The 20023-nt window shown below is 41.8% G+C and overlaps 1 protein-coding gene across 1 annotated transcript in view; it reads right to left on the bottom strand.

The window, feature by feature from the left end:
* Nucleotides 1-20023, bottom strand: part of TMEM255B (transmembrane protein 255B) — an 88143-nt gene that overhangs the window by 63199 nt on the left and 4921 nt on the right. The window contains exons 2-3 of the mRNA XM_075198054.1: nt 9002-9144; nt 5604-5666 (exon numbers count right to left, since the gene is read on the bottom strand). Coding sequence (XP_075054155.1) covers nt 5604-5666; nt 9002-9144 — 206 coding nt within the window. The remainder of the gene's footprint in view (nt 1-5603; nt 5667-9001; nt 9145-20023) is intronic.

Below are 20023 nucleotides of genomic sequence, written 5' to 3'. Positions count from 1 at the left end.
CCTCCATGCTTTGAATATGGCTGCCATTGTAAGTTAATATGATCACCATGATTGGAGAATATGGCTCCTGTGTGAGATGCGCAATATCTTTGTTGTAATGGTAAACGTGTGAGACAGGTGGAATGGGGGCAGTGTGTAATGGCTGCTGCAATGCATGATGACGTTTACACTACACATTTTCGACTTTGACTGAGATAAGTGAAATTAAGTAATATGAGAATAAATGGTATAATGAATGTGAGTAGTATGGGATATAAATGTTATTTGAGCCTTAGAGTGTTAGAATGTTTGTTTGTTGAATGCTTGAAATTGAGGACAGCCTGAGGGTGTACACACACCCTTAGTAAAATAACTGACACACACACACTAACTTAAATATTTGTAAAACAGGCAATGAATGTAATGTGTTATATGAACATCAATATTATAACATCTTTGTTAAAAGATTAAACAAAACTTGTTGAGTTTGCATAATATACTCTGTTTACTGAAACGGTTTTATAATATATGAGTGTTGCAATTGGAATGTTAAGAATACAAAAATTTTAAATGAAGCTACATTTCTTGAAAATATAATTATAAGTTTATTATAAAATTATTGGTCCTGTGGATTTAGGGAAAAGAAGAATTACATTTCTTAGGTTCAGCATACTGTATATAGCAGCCTTGAATTCATCCAGCATAGCTGATTAAGAAGACTTTGTAGATTTTTTCTGTCCAATGTTTATTTTTACTTTTTTTTAAGCTAAATATATAAAATCTGCTATTATCTTATGGTGAGTGCATCACAGGATATCAATTTCAAACCAAGAGAGAGATCCATTAAAAATGCAGACACTGCATCCAGAATTACAGTATTGGAGACATGTGACCTGTAATGGCTTCCATTTACTGGAGCAATTTACAAGCACTTATTATATTACTTCAGCAAATAAATGTTTGTTTTAGTTTTTTTCTTTGTTTTATTGGATTATTTGTATTCAATTTGATGCTGTGTATATAATTGAGAAAGGATTTTTTTAACTGTACAAAATAAGTTAAATCAATTTAGAAGATATTACAAAATATGCCTGGAAGAATAAATTACTAAAATATTGTATTTTCTTTAAACTGGTTTATAATGTACCCTGCATCTTTCTTTCCAAAACAAATAATTATTTTGTTATGTTTTGAAATCTTGGGGCTCTTTTCAATCTGATAAACAGGGTACCCACATGTGAATCCGCTGATTTCTGTGAATACAACACAGAGAACATTATGGTGGCTAATATAAAAACACACACACCAAACCTGGTGGCCAATGTATAAAACACCTCCAACCTGGTGCCATGGTATAGCAGAGCTCCAATAAGATTACAAGTGAATAAACAAGTTCTCCAGTTATATACCAGTGAATAAAGCAGACCTCTATTCTGGTGGCTAATGTTCAAATCACTAATCCACCATGGTGTACTCATTAGTCACCACCATTCTGAACACCACCTCAACCACTTGCTCATTTTTAGTGGAAAGAGCTGGTGGGGTCTTTCATTAACACCCAGCAGAAAGCTCTTGTGTTGGTGCTCTGACTTGTTAGTAGTACCAAGTGGTACAGAGAGGGAGGTACACAAAGTAAACTTGACTGGGCCTCCCTTGGTGGGAGGCCTAGCCATTTTACATATTCTGGTGATTGAGCTGCATGTTGGCTGCCATATTTACAAATGACCAAAGAGATTAGGAATCCCCATCTGTGACTGGATCACATATAAATAACTTATGGTATGAATTTATTTAAAGAAAAAAGCACGGGGCGCTTATTTATATAAATTTTCAATGCACTTACTTTTAATATTGTGTATATTTTGAGATAGGAAATCGTTATTTCTGAGACCAGGGTAGAAAATGTGTTTTTTTCTGTTTAGCCTCTCTAGAGGAAATGCATTATGTCTGATGTGGGTTTTCGTTGTTCTGTGGGAATGTGTATTTTCGGCGACTGTCTGAAGAAGGTATTTATGTCAGACCTTTTGACTTGCTAGTATGTATCCTGCCTCTGAAATGAGACGCAGGATATCACAGCAAGGTTTTTAAGAATTTGAATTTCATAGCTAAGTGTAAATATTAGTGGATTTGGAATGCATGTAAATCCATGTTTGTGTAAACAGGTTATATCCTGATGCTACAAATAGCCTGTGTCTAAATAGTATAAAAGGCACTGTCTTGTATTGGAAACTTGTTCTTCTGATTTCAACATCTGATCTGATCACTGGTAAATCTAACCAGTGAGAGCACATAAACATCTTGCTTCAAAGACCTGCTTAAAAACATCTTCAATATTGCTGTATTCCTGTGACCTGCAGATTAGACCTAAAATCTATTTCGTTCTCTGGCTGTCTGAGGTTTGGACCCAAGCTTTTCCAGTACCACCGCTCTGCCTGCTACCCATGCAGCCCTGTTCAGTGTGATAGGCCAGGGGGGATCCATCCACGGTGTCACACCATCTACATAGCATGCCATTTTATTTTTATAATGAGCTGTGGGTAGATCAAAAGCCAATAATACATATCTGTTTTCATCCAGCCATTGATTACTTCTCATCAATGCAGACATTGGTTGGTCCTTCACATAATAATAATTGTTTCTTGTGATAATATCTCTCAGTGGTCTACAAGGTAATAGTCTTGTCATCAGGATGTAGTGACATGTGTCTATGGTTTATCTAGTTCAGAAAGTTCTGGGAGCAAGTCTTTGAATAACTCTTGGAAATAGTTTGCCAGTTCTCTTCTGGAATTCCCTGAAATGTTATATTGTTTCTACTTTAGTGATTTTTCAAATCAGCCACTTTTGATGATAATCTGGTTACTTTAAATTCCAGTTTGTTGTTGGCATTGACATATTTTTTTATAGGTTTTGGCAAAAATATAAATTCTCTCTCCAAGTTGTGTAACCTCCTGTTGGAAAGATATCAGAAAGTACTTGATGTTGTTCTTTATAGAGAATCTCAGGGAGGCCAGTCTGATCTACACTTTATATTCTGAGTAGAGAATATACACTCATAGGAGAGTCTATCTCCTCCTTTTAGTAGCTCTCATAGTGCGATGCAGGGAAGGTGTCTGATGACAATATATGCCTGCAGCGATGCCAACGCCATCTTTGGTCACTTAACATGCACACTTGAAGTGCACTCCGCAAAACACCTTGGTTACCCGGATGGTCTGCTCAGAAGACTTCATTGTGCACACCTGCTCTCTACTCTGGTCGAAATGTCTCCACAAACTACAGTACCGGTACAGAAGAATCTTTGGAGCACTGTCCAAAAGTATAAACTGTCCAATGTCTTCTCACTATAGCACCACACCTTTACACAAGAAACATATTTCCTTGTTTGTCTTATAAAATACTGTTCAGTTTAGCCTCACTTATGTCTTTAATTAATCATGAGAGTGAGTGGACATCTGGTAACTTATAATTCTAGTGCCTGGGGCGAGAAAGACAAATGCCGTCCGTAACACTCAATTTTAACCAAGTTAACCTAAAATATTCCTAAACTGCGCCCCTCTTCAGCGTTGCACCCTGGGCGGTCGCCCCTTTCGCACAGCCCTATTTACGGCCCTGCATCTGGACTGCCCTTATTAAAGATAGCAATTTTATGGGTGGGATGAATAAAAATGATATTGCTCAGAGTGCGCCTACAAATGCTTTCCTCAGCCAAAGTGCAACATGGAGGCAGAAAACGCATCATATAAAAAGTATCTGGGCACTAATAAAGGGGTGATTGCTCTTCTGTGATGAGAGGGCATCTCTGAGTAAATAATCAGGGTAAGTGACAAAAAGCTGGCCCCTGAAGTATACAGGTTGTCGTCATCAAACCACATTAACTCCTTGGTTGCTACACACGGTGATTTGCTGGAAACCGTTTTAGCTATGTGAATTCATTTATAAATAGATATTGACAACATTAAAATATTATTTCCACAATCATCCTGACTAGACTATACTCATGACAGGGACTATGATAAAGGTTTTGATAGGGCCTTTAACTCCAAGGGGTATATTTAGTAAACTGCTGGTTTGAAAAAGTGGAGATGTTGCCTTCTACAAAATGACAGCTAGAATCTGATTGGTTGCTATAGGCAACATCTCCACTTTTTCAAATCCGCAGTTTAGTAAATATACCCTAACACTTTAAAAAAATAATAATAATGTAAACCTTGCTAAAATCTTGCTGAGGGAGAATCTGTAGGATGTATGGCAGTGTCCGCTTCCCAGAGAAAAAGACTAGATTTTCTTTCTCACCCTCACCAACTATATTCCAATATACATATGTTTGTTATAGAGAATAGGTGTTGCAGTAAGTATTGAACTCAAATGGAGATAACATTATGTGGACTGACTGATTATGAACCTGTATCAGAAAACTAAATGATATAAACTCCCATTCCCTACTGAGCCTCAATTCGTACCTAAACTAATCCCTCATATTGCAAAAGATTAAGGCAGAAGTGAAGGATTGTTTTCTATATATATCTTTTGATTCTGAATTAGGATATATCAGAAGAAGATACCTAGGAAATTTGTCTATTGTATTTGCATTTTCATGAAAATATTTATTATTAGACAGTAAGTTATAGTGCATTATAATTTTTTGTATGATTTGGGATATTTTAAATTAACAGTGGAGTTTAATGTAACTTTAGGTATTAGATTGGGAATTTATAGTGTTATTGGGAGCTATACACAAACGAAGTATTACATGACAAGGTCAATTTACATTAAAATTAAAATGTTAATGTAAGTTACTAAAAAATGCAAATTAATTTTAATGTAGTATATAAATAAAAGAAAGGAAAAGATAGACGACAAATTATGAGTAATTGTCACTCAGGAAAAATGGCCCAAGCACCTGAAAATGGTATAACCCAACACCTTCTGTTTTCATCTCTTAGGCCAGCATACCCCAGTATAAGGGCTTTGTGAGTTTTAGGGGCATATTTAATTGTAGTTTTTCTGCGCCATGGAAAAACTATTACCATTAATACGGTAATAGTTGGCTGGATTTCAGCTCGCAGCTCAGGGAGCTGCGAGCTGAAATCCAGCGAGAAAATTGCCGTATTAGCGGGATTTTCTGCGTTTCCGCCGAGAATTGAATACAAAGGTTTATTCCTTTTTGTCTGGACCATATACAGAGTAAATCGTTAGTAAAGTGCACTCACTGTCATTCTTAGTTGACTGCACTTTAGCTAAATTTTTCACCAGTAATGAGATGATGGAGACCCTTTTGCCATCATGGCTGAGAAAACCTTTCTTGACCGGGCATACATCAATTTAGTCTGGTGCGCTTGTTATGCCAAAACTGCTTTTTAGTTTCAATCCGGCCCAGGATTGATCATTCAGGTGTAAAATGCTGGTTACAAAAGTGGTCCACATAAATACAATTTTGTGACTCCAACTTCGAGATGTTCTGGAAAATGTGCAATATTAATATGAATCTGTTAATGGTTCATTTCAACAGGTTAGTGTTCTGCATAGCTCGAAAAAGGTTATTAAGGAGGAGCCAAGGCCTTCTCAGTTATCAGGTCTTGTTAACGCTTTACAGGAAGTAAATAGTGAAAACATATTTTACGTACCATTTGTTTTCTGTTCTCTACCAGATGAATTCCAATTATGCCCAAGAAGGATCCAAAGCCGAGCTAATGCCAGAAGATGGATAAAACAAGAAAAACAAATGATGAATCAGTGATCTTAGGCACACACTGTACCTATTGTCCATATAACACAAGCAGCCCAATATGGCGTACCTTTGTATTATCTCAAATTCTGTTACATTTCTTACTTTCCCATCATTATATATATTGATATTTTAATAGGTTGACTTGAAAGTGACTGCAACCTATTGTGTACTTATTCAAGAGGCCACAAATAGGTCCTTTTCAATAGGGAACCATCCCCCTAAACAAATATATTTCAAGAACAAGGGAAAACAGTACCCAGCCTCTATTGTCCAAGAACTATTCATAAAAAGAGCAATACCCTCCTCTATCTTGTGGCAGTAAAATAAAAAACTGCCACCTAAAGTCCCTTCAAAAGCCAAAACACTGGTGCCGATTTGGTTATTAGCAATGTGCCACTGACTGCCTGCGGACTGGTCATGAAGGCACTACACGGCGGATCAACATCAAAGATTTTCTTCGCACCCCATGCGCAGGAAAATCTGCAATGTCGGAGTAGAGCTCTGAAACGTGCACCGCCGCCAGGGCCGCATTAAGGGAAGACAGGCCCCCGGGCTAAGGGGACTGTGAGGCCCCCCCAACGAGCCCCCCACCAGCCATCAACCCCCCCCCCTGTGAGCTTACCTCCTTCCGTTGTTCCACTCCCTGTAGCACTTACGCAGCGTGCAGTAATCTCCTTACTGAGGAGATCTCGTGAGAGTGAGACTATGACTCATAGTCTCACTCTCACGAGATCTCCAAAGGAAATTACTGCACGCTGCGTAAGTCCTACAGTGACAGCAGGCAGCTAACAGCATAACATTTGCTGTTAGCTGCCTGCCATTCTCCTTGAACAGGTAACAGTCGGAGCCGGGGGTGGGGAAGCCCCTGACCCGATAAATGCCGGCGGGCCCCCCAGCTGCCCGAGGCCCCTGGGCCGTAGCCCCTTTAGCCCTATTGTTAATCCGGCTCTGACCGCCGCACATCGCTATGAACTGAATGGGCCCCACTGAGTGCTTAAAGCTGCACTATGACATATTTTTTTAATCTGGTGATTCCCCTAGCCGGATACCTGGTACCTGGGGGCTTTCTTCCCAGGGCTCCACTGGTTCTGTAATACAGAACTATAAAAACAATTGAAATGGTCACTTTAAAAATTAGATTAGCGTGCATATCCACAAAAATGCATATAAACTCTATTACAAGTGGTATATATATTCCCCAACCTCCTCAGAGTTATGCTGTTCTCAGATGGGCACATTTACTCGCATTCAAAGCCACTGTCCCACTGTTGGCTGGCCCCAGATGGCCCTACTTTTATTAATTTATTTTTGGACAACTATGCAGTACAATTCATCTTATTCTGTATACTAAATGCAATTATTAACTATTCTTATCCTATGGGCTTTATAGTTTTATATTTATGGAATAGGTGTATGTGTAATGCAAAAAAATCCCTCAGTGACTGAAATATGTAAACCTATAAATTCTAGAATTATAAGGCATGAAAGTCACCTTGACGGTGCCACAGATGATGTGTTAAAATTCACCTATCCATAAGCAAAGTGTCTCTGGGAATTAATTTTAAATGATATTTATTGTTATTATGTATAGTCTTTTCTTATGGTCTTATGCCATTATTCAGTGTACGTAGTGAATGGTGCCTTTTAACACAAGCCAGTGTGCATAACAGGGATCAATTTATTTTTCTCTCTTTTTCTCATCTGTTTCCAGTCCAGTCAGAAAGCACTTGAGCAGAGAGTATCACAACAAGACAGAGAGGGGAACTTCCAGGACAGACAGGGTCCCAAACAGGTGTATTTCCTGTTGGTGGACTTGGTTCCAGCACCAAATGAAGAATGTGGAGGTCATAAATAAAGTGCAGCCAATGCACAATGCAAAACACCTTGATTTCATTCTGGTGGTCTGCCCAGCGCACGTTATGGTAGATGCCGCCTCTTCAGCGAGAGCCAGTCAAATTGGTTTTAATCCTATATCTACAGTGACAACTTTACACAGTAAGGTTAGGTACACACTGGAGAATTTTCTGCTATCTACAGCTATTGTACCTACGACTGAAGGTTCGACCGGTTGGGCGATAAATGCCTACACACTGCACACGATTTACCTTCAGATCTGTACTCTTCACCTGGTCCTGTAGTGGTTTAGAGAATGACGGCACAAATATGCATTAATTCATTCATTCATTCATTCCTGTCACACTGATTAACCACCTTGTTATAGCTATCCATATGTCATAACCAATTTCGTTAGCTTCTGTGACTTTGAAACAAAATATTCAGTCTCAGAACGAGGAATCAAATTATTCCATCTACAGCACTCTTTACATTTAGTCACTGGGACATGTTCATTGCCGGCATCGGCTGAAAAGACCATGATTCTGTAAACTGTATGGAGATTGTGATCATGAGTGCATACACACTGCATGATCGGAAGGTGATTGGAAAATTATTGATTATTAAACAGTACGACCAACCAAATGAAATGACAATTTGCACTTTAGAACAACTGTCGTTCATCGTGTAAGTGTACACACTAACACGATATGTGGCCGAGCGGTTGTTTATTAGGTGATTGGCCCACTATTTGGCTGAAAAACCTCCAGTGTGTACCTAGCCTTAGTTACTGCTTGATGTGGATTAGAGGTAGATTAGGGGTGATAGTAAAGATCATTGGTGATACACTGTAGTTGGAAAAGACCTGTGACCTTGCCTACTGTGTTATATTAAGGGTAAGTAGCCTCCCTACTGCTTAGCTTCTGATAGTGAGCATGTACTATTTGCTATTAAATTAATGTATTTGCATAACATTTTATATATATTATTACATTTCTTTTCATTTTGTTATACATCAGGCTTTAAACTATAGAAATGTACTTCGTTCCAGTAGATCCAGGTGTTAGGAGAATTGATGCTTTCATCTCTTAATAAATAATCATAATATATGATGTTTACTCCAGCTATTTCCTCACTAAGAAATCCCATTTACAAAATAAGCCAGAACTCTTTCACCAATATATTTCTCCTATATACCAAAGTCTCACTGCATATTTTTAAATAAAGGCAATGAAGTAACAAGAATGAGTTTAGAAGAGAATGAGATCCATGAGACAGAACTCTTTTGACAGAACACGTCCAATGTATTCTAACTACTCAGATACTTCATTTAATTATTTTCTGTAAAATAAAAAAAGCCTATAAAGGATTGAATATGTAGTGAAAATAAATTGAGCATGTAAATTGATCATAATAATAAAATGTATTTAAGACACAGGAATTATAAAGCAGCGTACTTACAATTATTCCTGGGTAGTAACCTCCCACTGTTATGTTTTCTGTCCTTGTGGTTGCAGCCAGACCAATGGTCAGTATAAAAAGTGACACAACAAGCAAAGAGATGGTGATCCACAGAGAAGTCCTCTTCCTCTTAGCAAAGTGGTCTAAAATTAAATTGAATGGGTACCACATTATCACAGACCAACATCTGTAGGGTAGAACACTTGATATGATTCATATCTAGAGTACTGTAGGTAAATTACCCACATGACCAGTCAGCGCACATATGTCAGTAAGGCAGAAGCTCCTTGTGAACGGTCTGTATCTATAGCACTAAGGACAAAACCAAAATGTGAAGAGATTGGCTCAACAAGATTGCTTATCATGGCCATGTGAAGGAGACATAGGGACATCAACAGTTATTGGTACAGGGTTTTTTACTGTTTCTATCATCAGGAGCAAAAATCAAGAAAAAGGTCTTAACTAGAAAAAAAATCATGAGAAAAAGATTGCTCAGCAGAAGTCATCATGTCTGTAGCTTCTGGGCCTGATTAATTAGGGCACGCATTCTGAGCGCAACTTATTCTACGTATGCACTTATGATCTGCGCACCTCTGAATTAATCAAGGAACGGAACTCAAGATATGTATGTAGCAAGATGAATTTGATCGTAACCCGCATACATCACATGACGCTGCGCGCTATTGCGTCCGATTTCAGAAGCGAGCCAATTCAAGAGAGTTCTTAGGTAAATACAACATTCTATATATGTGCTGTACAATCAAATCCTTAAATAATGTAAATAATGTTATATTTACCTATTAACTTTCTTGCAAAGTGAACTCAAAGCTACTTATTATAAAATAAAATCAAAGCAACGCACCTCAACTCCTTAAACTATTTATTTATTTCAATGTATAATAATAATTAGTAATATAAATTTTAAATAATATAAATAATATACTTACAAAGAGCTTACTTTTGCAGGGGAGCTGATCTTGCAGAATCTACCAGGGATTTGTTTTTTATTTGAATCACACAATATATTACAGATGACAGACCGTTCATGTAGGTGACCAATAATGTGTGTGTGATTTATGGCATTAAAAATGATATTTACACTTGTGTCTGTGTTGTATTGACATGTCTCTTTGGGGCACTTTAGGTCCCAGTATGGCTTTGCAGCCATGGAGTATGCTTGTGCTTGTAGTACAAGTGCTACTTAATGGCAGCCTGGCCATCCTGGGACCTGTAGTGCACCAGGGACAAATTGCTTTCATGTATTATTATAATTACCCCACACAGGGGTGGGTACCCCTACAAAGGGGGAGGGGGGGGGGGGTTAAGGGCCACATCTCCATAGGGAATGCAGCCCAGTACTGACTACTCTGTGGTTGGTTTCCATTATGGCCAGGCCCGGCGCTCCCATTAGGCAAGGTTAGGCACTTGCCTAGGGCGCCGGGCTCTGGAGGGCGCCTTAGAAATAAAATGACTTTAAAACTGTGCGGCGACCGCTGACCATACCTTCCACGGCCGCCGCACAGCGTTCAGATAAATTCACGGGGAGGGGAGAAGGGGCTATTGATCAACACTGCCGCCTCTCTGCTCCGTCTCCTCCCCACCACTCACTGACTGTTGGGTGTGACATCATCATCACGGCGCGACAGTGTCAGTGAGTGGAGGGGAGGAGACGGAGCAGAGAGGCGGTGGTGTTGAGGCAAGGTAAGGAAAGACGTGGGGAGGAGGGAGGAGGGCGACGATTTTTAAAGTGTACCTGCAGGGGGGGGTTGGGATAGGCGCCGATTTTGACAGTGCGCCTAGGGCACCAAGGACCCTAGCACCGGCCCTGATTATGGCAGGGGGACCCAATTCTCCTGGAGGCAAAGCCTAGTGCTGGTAATAGTGAAATCAGGGTCAATCCATGCTGTTCGGTCCACTATTTTTTGCTAGCTCCTGTTTAGGCTGTCAGCACTACAGTTCTTTTAACTGCTGGTCTGGGGGCACCATTTATTTTTTTACTTTGTAAAAATATAATGATTTAATGATATATTGTGACTGGATCCCATATGATTATAATGGCATAATGGCTTTGAGCCCATAATGTTTGTGGAAAAATAAAAAATATATATACCTTCAACAACGGGGCTATATCTATAACAATTAGGACAAAACCAAATGTGAAGAGATTGGCTCATGAAGATTGCTTATCATGGCCATGTGAAGGAGACATAGGGACATCAAGTTATTGGTACAGGGTTTTTTACTGTTTCTATCATCAGGAGCAAAATCAAGAACAATTAAAGATGCTGTACTGTAAACAATATACATCAGAAGATAAGTCTAATAAAGCTGCTGCAAAAAAGGAGGTTGTCACCCTCCTCTCCTAAATGAACACAATAATAAAACAAGTTCCTGCAGAACTAATTAATACTAAATCTATAGTATCATACACAATATAAAAACTACATACTCTTGGTCACCAGTTATATCAAACTATATCAAATAATCTATTTATTAATGCATATAAAAAAACAATATAAATCTATGGTTAAAATAAATGAACTCACTCAAGTTATAAACACATATCAATATAGATCTAGATAGCCATTTATAAAACTATTTTGGCAGTGCAAATATTTAAGAAAATGAAATGTTCATAAATGTTCATAATGTGTGTGGAAAGGAAACAATTACTTAGTTCATTACAGTAATATGGGATAATTTTAGCATTTTATCAGGCTCATTTTAGATCTGTTTGAGGAAAAAAAAATCTTTTTAAAAATACCTTAAAATACAGAAATATCTATGTTGCAAGCCTTGGATAAATATACACAAAAAATAAACAACAGAATGTACTGAAGCATGTGGATTAAAAATTATAAAAAGAGCGCACAAAATGTAATTAATGTCACATGGTAAAATAATAAAGGCAGTAAGTATAAAACATTTTCCTCCCCATCAAATACATTTATTATTATGTTGCTAATGTCTACTCAACATAAAAATAAATGTTACAGTTGCTCGTGATTGCAAACTCATCTTACAGCATGTATACAAGACTGTTATCATTACTGATCAGGACTTAGACTAGCCCCAGAGCTGGTGTAAGAGATACGGCAGAAAGACTAGTTACTTTCATGGTCATAGAGCCGTGGTTGCGTGCACTCGAGTTTTGCACGTCCCTATTTTGCAGCGAATATGGCAACACGCCCCTTCCTTGCCTAGTTCACTCCCCAAAGTCGTATGCAGTAGCAAGTGCCCCTTACGCTCGCTTTCGCACGGACATTGCTTGCTTGCATGTCTCTATTTCCTGACCATATCTGACAGGTCTGGGCATGCGTAGAGTGATTTTGCGTATGATGCATGCCTTGATGAATCAGGCTCTCTATGCTGTGTTTTGGTAGGCCCTCTAAGTTGAATTCAATAGGAAGTTAATATATTCAGCTAGGGAAAATAATATACAATTATGGAAACAATATTCAATTATTTCAAAAACATAATTCTAGTAATGACTAAATTCAAAGCAACTTAATGAGTGCACATTACATAAATTGTACAAGACTGGCATAGTGAACAAAGAAATGATTCATAAAATAAAAATCTGGCAACTTATTTAGTCCATTGTATGGTACAGTACTGAACTGTTATGGAAACACTGAGAATATGATTTTAATGAGCGCACCATGAAAAATATTTTTCCGAACAGACCCTCTTCTCCTAACTAGAGGAAATGTAGAGGCCCCTGAAATTGGGTAATAGAAGCTCAACCCTGCCATACTGCAACTTTCACTCTCTGAGGCAAAGCCTTGGGAGGTTTTGAAGTAAACTCGGGATACTGAAATGCTGTCAATGTAGTTGAGTGGAAGGTTATCAAAACTTGTTCAAAGTTGTTTACTTTAAACTTCCTCTGGCTGTAGGTGTCAATTGCAGCACCCGTCAGGAAAGCATCTTGTGAACTCCCGGGGTTACAATCAGCGGACCTCTGCTGTTCTACCATCTCTGCAGTTCTACTATTTTGAGTTTCTGTCAGTTGCGGAGGGGGGAAGAAATGCATGTGAGGGGGGTAGTGGGGAGATATTGGTAAAGGCTCTTTTTCAATAAAGTTTTTTTTTGTCACTTTTTAAGAAAAGTCTGTCCATAACCAAACTTATTTTTAAGAAGACTTGAGAAATATTTTTAATGAAATCAGAAAATGATTGTCTCTATCAGGTTATTACAAAGCTAGAGGCCTGCCACTTTGAGGAGAAGAAGGTCAAACGTTACTGTGGTCAAACTGTAAAACCAAGGGAAAAAAATCTGTATAAAATGTCAGACATCGTTGATGGTGTTCTCTAGCTTTATTATCATCAAAAATCATTTATTGCCAATAACCCTTAGACAACAGAATGATTACTTTCCTGTTTTAAACTTTTACAATCCAAAGTGAAAGTGTTCCAATATTTCTCATCATGATGGACTTGAATAGTCACATTGTGATCCTAAATTTAGAATTCATTTGGGGGCTTTTAATTCTTGTGACCTACAGATTAGACCAATCTAACCTGTTATTCAGCTGTTCTGCGGTCGGGACCCAGCATCCAGTACCAACGCTCTCCCCGCTACCCCACAGCTCTGGCCAGTGTGATAGGCCAGGGGGAACCATCCACAGCAACCCTGATCTAAAGAAAGAGGTCAATGGTACCAGTCCAGGTACCCAGCAAGGGAGTACACTAGTATCGAGAGTTACCCATAAGGAAGTTGTTTTAGGTGTCGGCTAAGGAGCCTAGAGATGGTAGCAGGCCCCTCCTACTGCATTTAGACAGGCACAATTTGGGATAAAGAAAGGGGACAGTGGCAAGGCAAGTCCAGCCAGTCACCAGCAACATGGACAGGGTGGCATAGGAGATCCATCCTGTCACAATGTCCTAGATCATCTTAAAATTTCAGTGTAGAAAAAAACTTTCAAGTATTTGTGTGCTACATGAAAAAGTAGCCAGTATTTTCCTTGTGTGCAAAATAATAATCTAATTTGCACCCCGTGCATTATAACATGTTTTTTTTTTTGCTTTGCTCTCTTTAATGACTCAGGCCTCTTATGTCTATAACTTTGAATTCATAATACTTTTTTTTTAACAATCTCTCCATCTTCTGAAACTGGTGGCAGTCATTTACTCGGCTGGCACAATGCGGACACACCTTACAGCGACGTAAAAATAGCGATGACTATTATTATTATTATTATTAGACAAAGTGCCAAGTACAAAAAGTACAAGTAAGGTTTAAAAGTATAAAAATTATAGGCTAAGCTGAGAGCAAGTGCACAGGTAAAGAGGCAAGTGTCACGAGCCAAGGCGGTACTCACAGCCGCCGCGGCTCGCTTCCTGTCGGTCCCAACAACCCGGCCGTCACCATGACGACCGGGACATAATTTCCTTCCAACTCCCGACCGTTGCCAAGGCAACGGTCGGACGCTTCCTCAGCGCCGTGTCCTGGCAGCCAGGCGCGCATGCGCTCTAGGGACAATCAGGCAGATTTAGCCTGTGGCTTAATTAGCAGGCATTAGCCTGCAGGTGTGGATTTCAGGGCTAAGCCCTGATTGGTCTTGCTAGGTGCTGGCAATTAGCCTACAAGTGTGGCCATGTCTAGGGGCAGGTTCTGATTGGTTGTGGGTTGTATTTAAGGCAATGAGGTCTGCTGCCTCATTGCCGGTTATAGCTTCTGTGCTCCAGTCTGCTGACCTGCTTGTTCCAGTTCCTGTTTCCTGTATCTACGTTTTGATTTCCCGTGTATGACCCTTGGCTTCGTATTTGACTTCGCTTGTGTTTCCTGTGACCCTGATACTTGGCTCGTTTACCCGTTCTGCTACTTTGCCTGTGACCTCTGACCTCAGCTTGTTCATTGTTACTGTTACCTGCTGCCGACCTTTGACCTCTGCATAGACCTGACTCTTCTTGCCTGGGTTCTCCCCAGCCGGTACACACTTCACGACCCTCTGTCAGTCTGCAGCCCAGTCTGTCCCCACCATCAGGGGCTCCAGTGAACACCTGACTGGCAGAGTAGACTCCGGGTTGTGTTGTGCCGGCTGGAGGGGTTCCTAACATTATAACCGGCCCACTCATGGAGACGAGGTTGGAATGGATGCAAGTGGATCCTCACCGTCTCCGGCACAAGCCCTAGCAGCCCATGTTGAGTCCTTATATCAGATGATCCAGGGATTGGCTGAGCGTCTGTCTGTTCAAGAAGAAGCCGCAAAAGTGTCACAACCCACTCCAAGTTCCGTCTGTGAACCTAAGATGAACTTGCCGGATCGCTTCTCTGGAAATAGGTCCCTGTTTCGGAATTTCAGGGATAGCTGCAAGCTCTATTTCTGATTGAGACCCCACTCCTCTGGGTCAGAGCATCAAAGAGTCGGGATTATCATTTCCCTTCTACAGGGTGACCCCCAGTCCTGGGCGTTTTCCTTGCCGCAGACCAGTCCTGCCATGCAGTCTGTAGACGCTTTCTTCGAGGCGTTAGGTCTATTATATGACGACCCGGACCGTATTGCCTCCGCTGAAGCTCATCTACGGGCCTTGAAACAAGGCCGGCGCTCGGCAGAGGAATACTGCGCTGAATTCCGTAGATGGTCACCTGATAGTGGATGGAATGATCCTGCCTTGCGGAGTCAGTTCCGTCTTGGCCTGTCGGAACAGGTCAAAGACTCTTTGGTGCAGTACCCATCTCCTACCTCTCTGGAGGATCTGATGCACCTCTCCATTAAAATCAACAGGAGATTTAAAGAGCGGAAAACCGAAAAGGAGACATCATCACATCTATCCGGCTTCATTCCTGTTCCCACGGATGGTGAGGAACCCATGCAATTGGGAGCGTATCGTCTCTCCCCTGAGGAAAGAGACAAGAGAAGATCACAGGGCTTATGTCTCTATTGCGGCACAAAAGGCCACTTCTCCCGTTCCTGCCCGAATAAGCCGGGAAAAGAGCATGCCTAGGGAACGAGGGGAAAGTTCACCTAGGTCTACAGATTGTCTCCCCGAAAAACGCCTTATTGATCCCTGCACAACTCACGTTTAGTGCTCGTTCAATGGACCTGTCCGCCTTCGTTGATAGTGGAGCTGCAGGCAACTTCCTGGATATCGGGTTCGCCCGCGCTGCTAAAATTCCGATGGAAGAACTCAAGTCCGCTATTACTGTCTGTGGCTTAGATGGAGGTCCGTTGCCTGGTGGCAAGATTTCCTGGGAGACCTCGCCACTACAATTAAAAATCGGAGCTCTCCATTCAGAGTCAATAACCTTCCTCCTTGGCGATTGTTCATCAGTTCCCTTGATCTTGGGCCACCCATGGCTTTCCCGTCATAACCCTGTCATGGACTGGGTAAAAGGAGAAATTGTCCAGTGGAGCTCTTACTGTACACAGTCCTGCTTGTCACTGCCCCTGCGGGTGATTCAGTCTATTCCGGAGCAGCTTCCCTCACAATATCATGAGTTCTGGGATGTGTTCTCCAAGAAAGCTGCTGACACCTTACCACCTCACCGTGACTTCGACTGTGCCATCGAGCTTATTCCTGGTTCCAAGTTGCCTAAGGGTCGCCTGTACTCTCTCTCTGTTCCCGAGACCAAATCCATGCAGGAATACATCGATGAAAATCTGGAGAAAGGCTTTATCAGGCCATCTAAATCTCCTCTAGGAGCAGGATGCTTCTTTGTATCCAAAAAGGATGGAGGGCTAAGACCCTGTATAGATTACCGGGGATTGAATCTTATCACAATTAAGAACACCTATCCTCTCCCGCTCATTTCCGTACTTTTTGATCAATTGAGAGGGGCTACGGTCTTCACAAAAATCGACCTTCGTGGAGCGTATAATCTCATCCGTATCAAGGAAGGAGATGAGTGGAAGATGGCATTCAATTCGCACTCTGGCCACTACGAGTATCTGGTCATGCCGTTTGGCCTTAGCAATGCACCTGCAGTGTTCCAGGACTTGATCAATGAAGTTCTTCGGGAATTCCTTGGTTATTTCGTGGTCGTCTATTTAGATGATATCCTCATCTATTCCAGATCTTTGCCCGCCCATCAGACTCACGTCAAACAAGTTCTACAGAAATTACGAGAGAACCACCTGTACGCTAAGCTGGAAAAGTGTGAGTTCGAGGTGCAGAGGGTATCCTTTTTAGGCTATGTAATCTCTTCTGAGGGATTCTCCATGGATCCAGCTAAGGTCCAGGCTATTTTGGATTGGGTGCAACCCAACAATCTTAAGGTGGTGCAGAGGTGCCTGGGCTTCTCCAATTATTATAGGAGATTCATTCACAACTTTGCTGACATTGTGGCTCCCATTGTCGCTCTGACCCGTAAATGAATGGATCCAACTAATTTGTCGTCCCAAGCAGTAGCCTCATTCGAAAGCCTGAAAAAGGCCTTTGTCTCCGCTCAGGTCCTTAGACATCCGGATCCAGCTAGGACATTTGTTCTTGAGGTCGACGCCTCTGACATCGGTGCCGGTGCCATCCTATCGCAGAAGGATCCTCATACTAATCGTCTGCACCCATGTGCTTATTTCTCCCGTCAGTTCTTTTCAGCGGAGGCCAACTATGATGTCGGTAATAGAAAACTATTGGCAATCAAATGGGCCTTCAAGGAGTGGCGGCATTGGTTGGAGGGTGCTTCACATCAGATCTCTGTCATTACCGATCACAAGAATTTACAATATATACAGTCAGCCAAACGTTTAAATCCCAGACAGGCCCGGTGGGCGTTATTCTTTACCCGGTTTAACTTCCTGATCACCTACCGACCAGGCTCCAAAAATGTCCGGGCAGATGCCCTTTCCAGAAGTTTCTCGGCACACCACATTCCAGTCACTATCCCAGAGCCGATTATTCCTCCTTCTGTAATCCATGCCGGGTTGACCCAAGATCTGAGTATCACACTTCAGAGATTCCAGAAATTAGCCCCTGATACTACTCCGGAGCGACGTCTCTTTGTTCCAGTCCATCTAAGGAAGGCGGTTATTGCAGAGGCGCATAACAGTAGGGTTGCGGGGCATCCTGGACTTTTCAAGACGTTAGAAATCCTTTCCCGTACTGTCTGGTGGCCATCTATGTCTGCTGACGTCAAGAGTCATGTCCTCTCATGTGAGGTTTGTGCCAGAAACAAAGTTCCTAGGATCCGCCCAATAGGCCAGTTAGTTCCTTTGGCACCACCTGCAAAACCATGGACCCACTTGTCCATGGATTTTATAGTGGATCTACCACCTTCTGCAGGACACAATACCATTTGGGTCGTGGTAGACCGGTTCAGCAAGATGTCACATTTCGTTCCCTTACCCAGACTGCCTACAGCTCGGGATTTGGCCATCTTATTCATTCAACATATTTTCCGGCTCCATGGACTCCCTACTGACATAGTTTCCGATCGGGGTTCTCAGTTCATAGCGCAATTCTGGAGATCTTTCTGTACCCTTCTCGGAATCAAGGTTAGTTTATCATCCGCATATCACCCTCAGTCAAATGGGCAAACCGAAAGAGTTAACCAGTCCTTAGAAAAGTTTTTACAATGCTACACATCAGAGTTCCATGATAATTGGTCTTCCTTGTTACCCTGGGCGGAATTTGCCTGTAACAATTCCTGTCATTCATCTACTAAAACTTCTCCGTTTTTCTGCAATTATGGTTTTCACCCCAGATCTAACTCCTTGTATTCGCTTAACCCAGTTGGTGTCCAGGAGATCCGTTCCACTGCAAGAGATCTCAGAGTTATCTGGAGGAAAGTACAGGCATCTCTGAAACAAGCTTCATTTGTCGCAAAAAAAAAATCGGATCGCCACCGTACCATCTGCTCCTTCAAGGTGGGCCAGAGAGTGTGGCTGTCTACAAAAAACATTAAACTCAGACAGCCTTGCAAAAAGTTGGGCCCCAAGTTCATCGGCCCGTTCCTTATCATCAAGCAGGTGAATTCTGTCGCATTTAGGTTAAGAATTCCGGGCTCATTGAGAATTCCCAACACATTTCAATGTTCTCTATTGAAGCCGGTATTATATCCTACTCAAATCCAGTCTTCAAATTTGCCTGAGAGAAAATCAAACAGATCACCAAGATACGTTGTTCAAAAGATCTTGGATTCCAAAAAAGTGCAAGGTCAGGTGCACTTCCTAGTGCAGTGGAGGAATCGTGGGTTAGAAGAACGGTCTTGGATTCCACGGAGACAACTCGATGCTCCTAAACAGTTGAAGGAGTTCTTCAGAAAATTTCCAAGGAAACCGGGATGTCGGGGTTCCTTAGCCCCTCCTCAAGGGGGAGTACTGTCACGAGCCGCGGCGGTACTCACAGCCGCCGCGGCTCGCTTCCTGTCGGTCCCAACGTCCTGGCCGTCACCATGTCGACCGGGACGTCATTTCCTTCCAACTCCCGACCATTGCCAAGGCAACGGTCGGACGCTTCCTCAGCGCCGTGTCCTGGCAGCCAGACGCGCATGCGCTCTAGGGACAATCAGGCAGATTTAGCCTGTGGCTGAATTAGCAGGCATTAGCCTGCAGGTGTGGATTTCAGGGCTAAGCCTTGATTGGTCTTGCTAGGTGCTGGCAATTAGCCTACAAGTGTGGCCATGTCTAGGGGCAGGTTCTGATTGGTTGTGGGTTGTATTTAAGGCAATGAGGTCTGCTGCCTCATTGCCGGTTATAGCTTCTGTGCTCCAGTCTGCTGACCTGCTTGTTCCAGTTTCTGTTTCCTGTATCTACGTTTTGATTTCCCGTGTATGACCCTTGGCTTCGTATTTGACTTCGCTTGTGTTTCCTGTGACCCTGATACTTGGCTCGTTTACCCGTTCTGCTACTTTGCCTGTGACCTCTGACCTCAGCTTGTTCATTGTTACTGTTACCTGCTGCCGACCTTTGACCTCTGCATAGACCTGACTCTTCTTGCCTGGGTTCTCCCCAGCCGGTACACACTTCACGACCCTCTGTCAGTCTGCAGCCCAGTCTGTCCCCACCATCAGGGGCTCCAGTGAACACCTGACTGGCAGAGTAGACTCCGGGTTGTGTTGTGCCGGCTGGAGGGGTTCCTAACA

The sequence above is a fragment of the Mixophyes fleayi genome, chromosome 2 (assembly GCF_038048845.1).
Source record: "Mixophyes fleayi isolate aMixFle1 chromosome 2, aMixFle1.hap1, whole genome shotgun sequence".
Lineage (NCBI taxonomy): Eukaryota > Metazoa > Chordata > Amphibia > Anura > Limnodynastidae > Mixophyes > Mixophyes fleayi.
The sequence above is the reverse complement of the archived record's forward strand: the minus strand, read 5'-3'. Positions and strand labels throughout refer to the sequence as shown.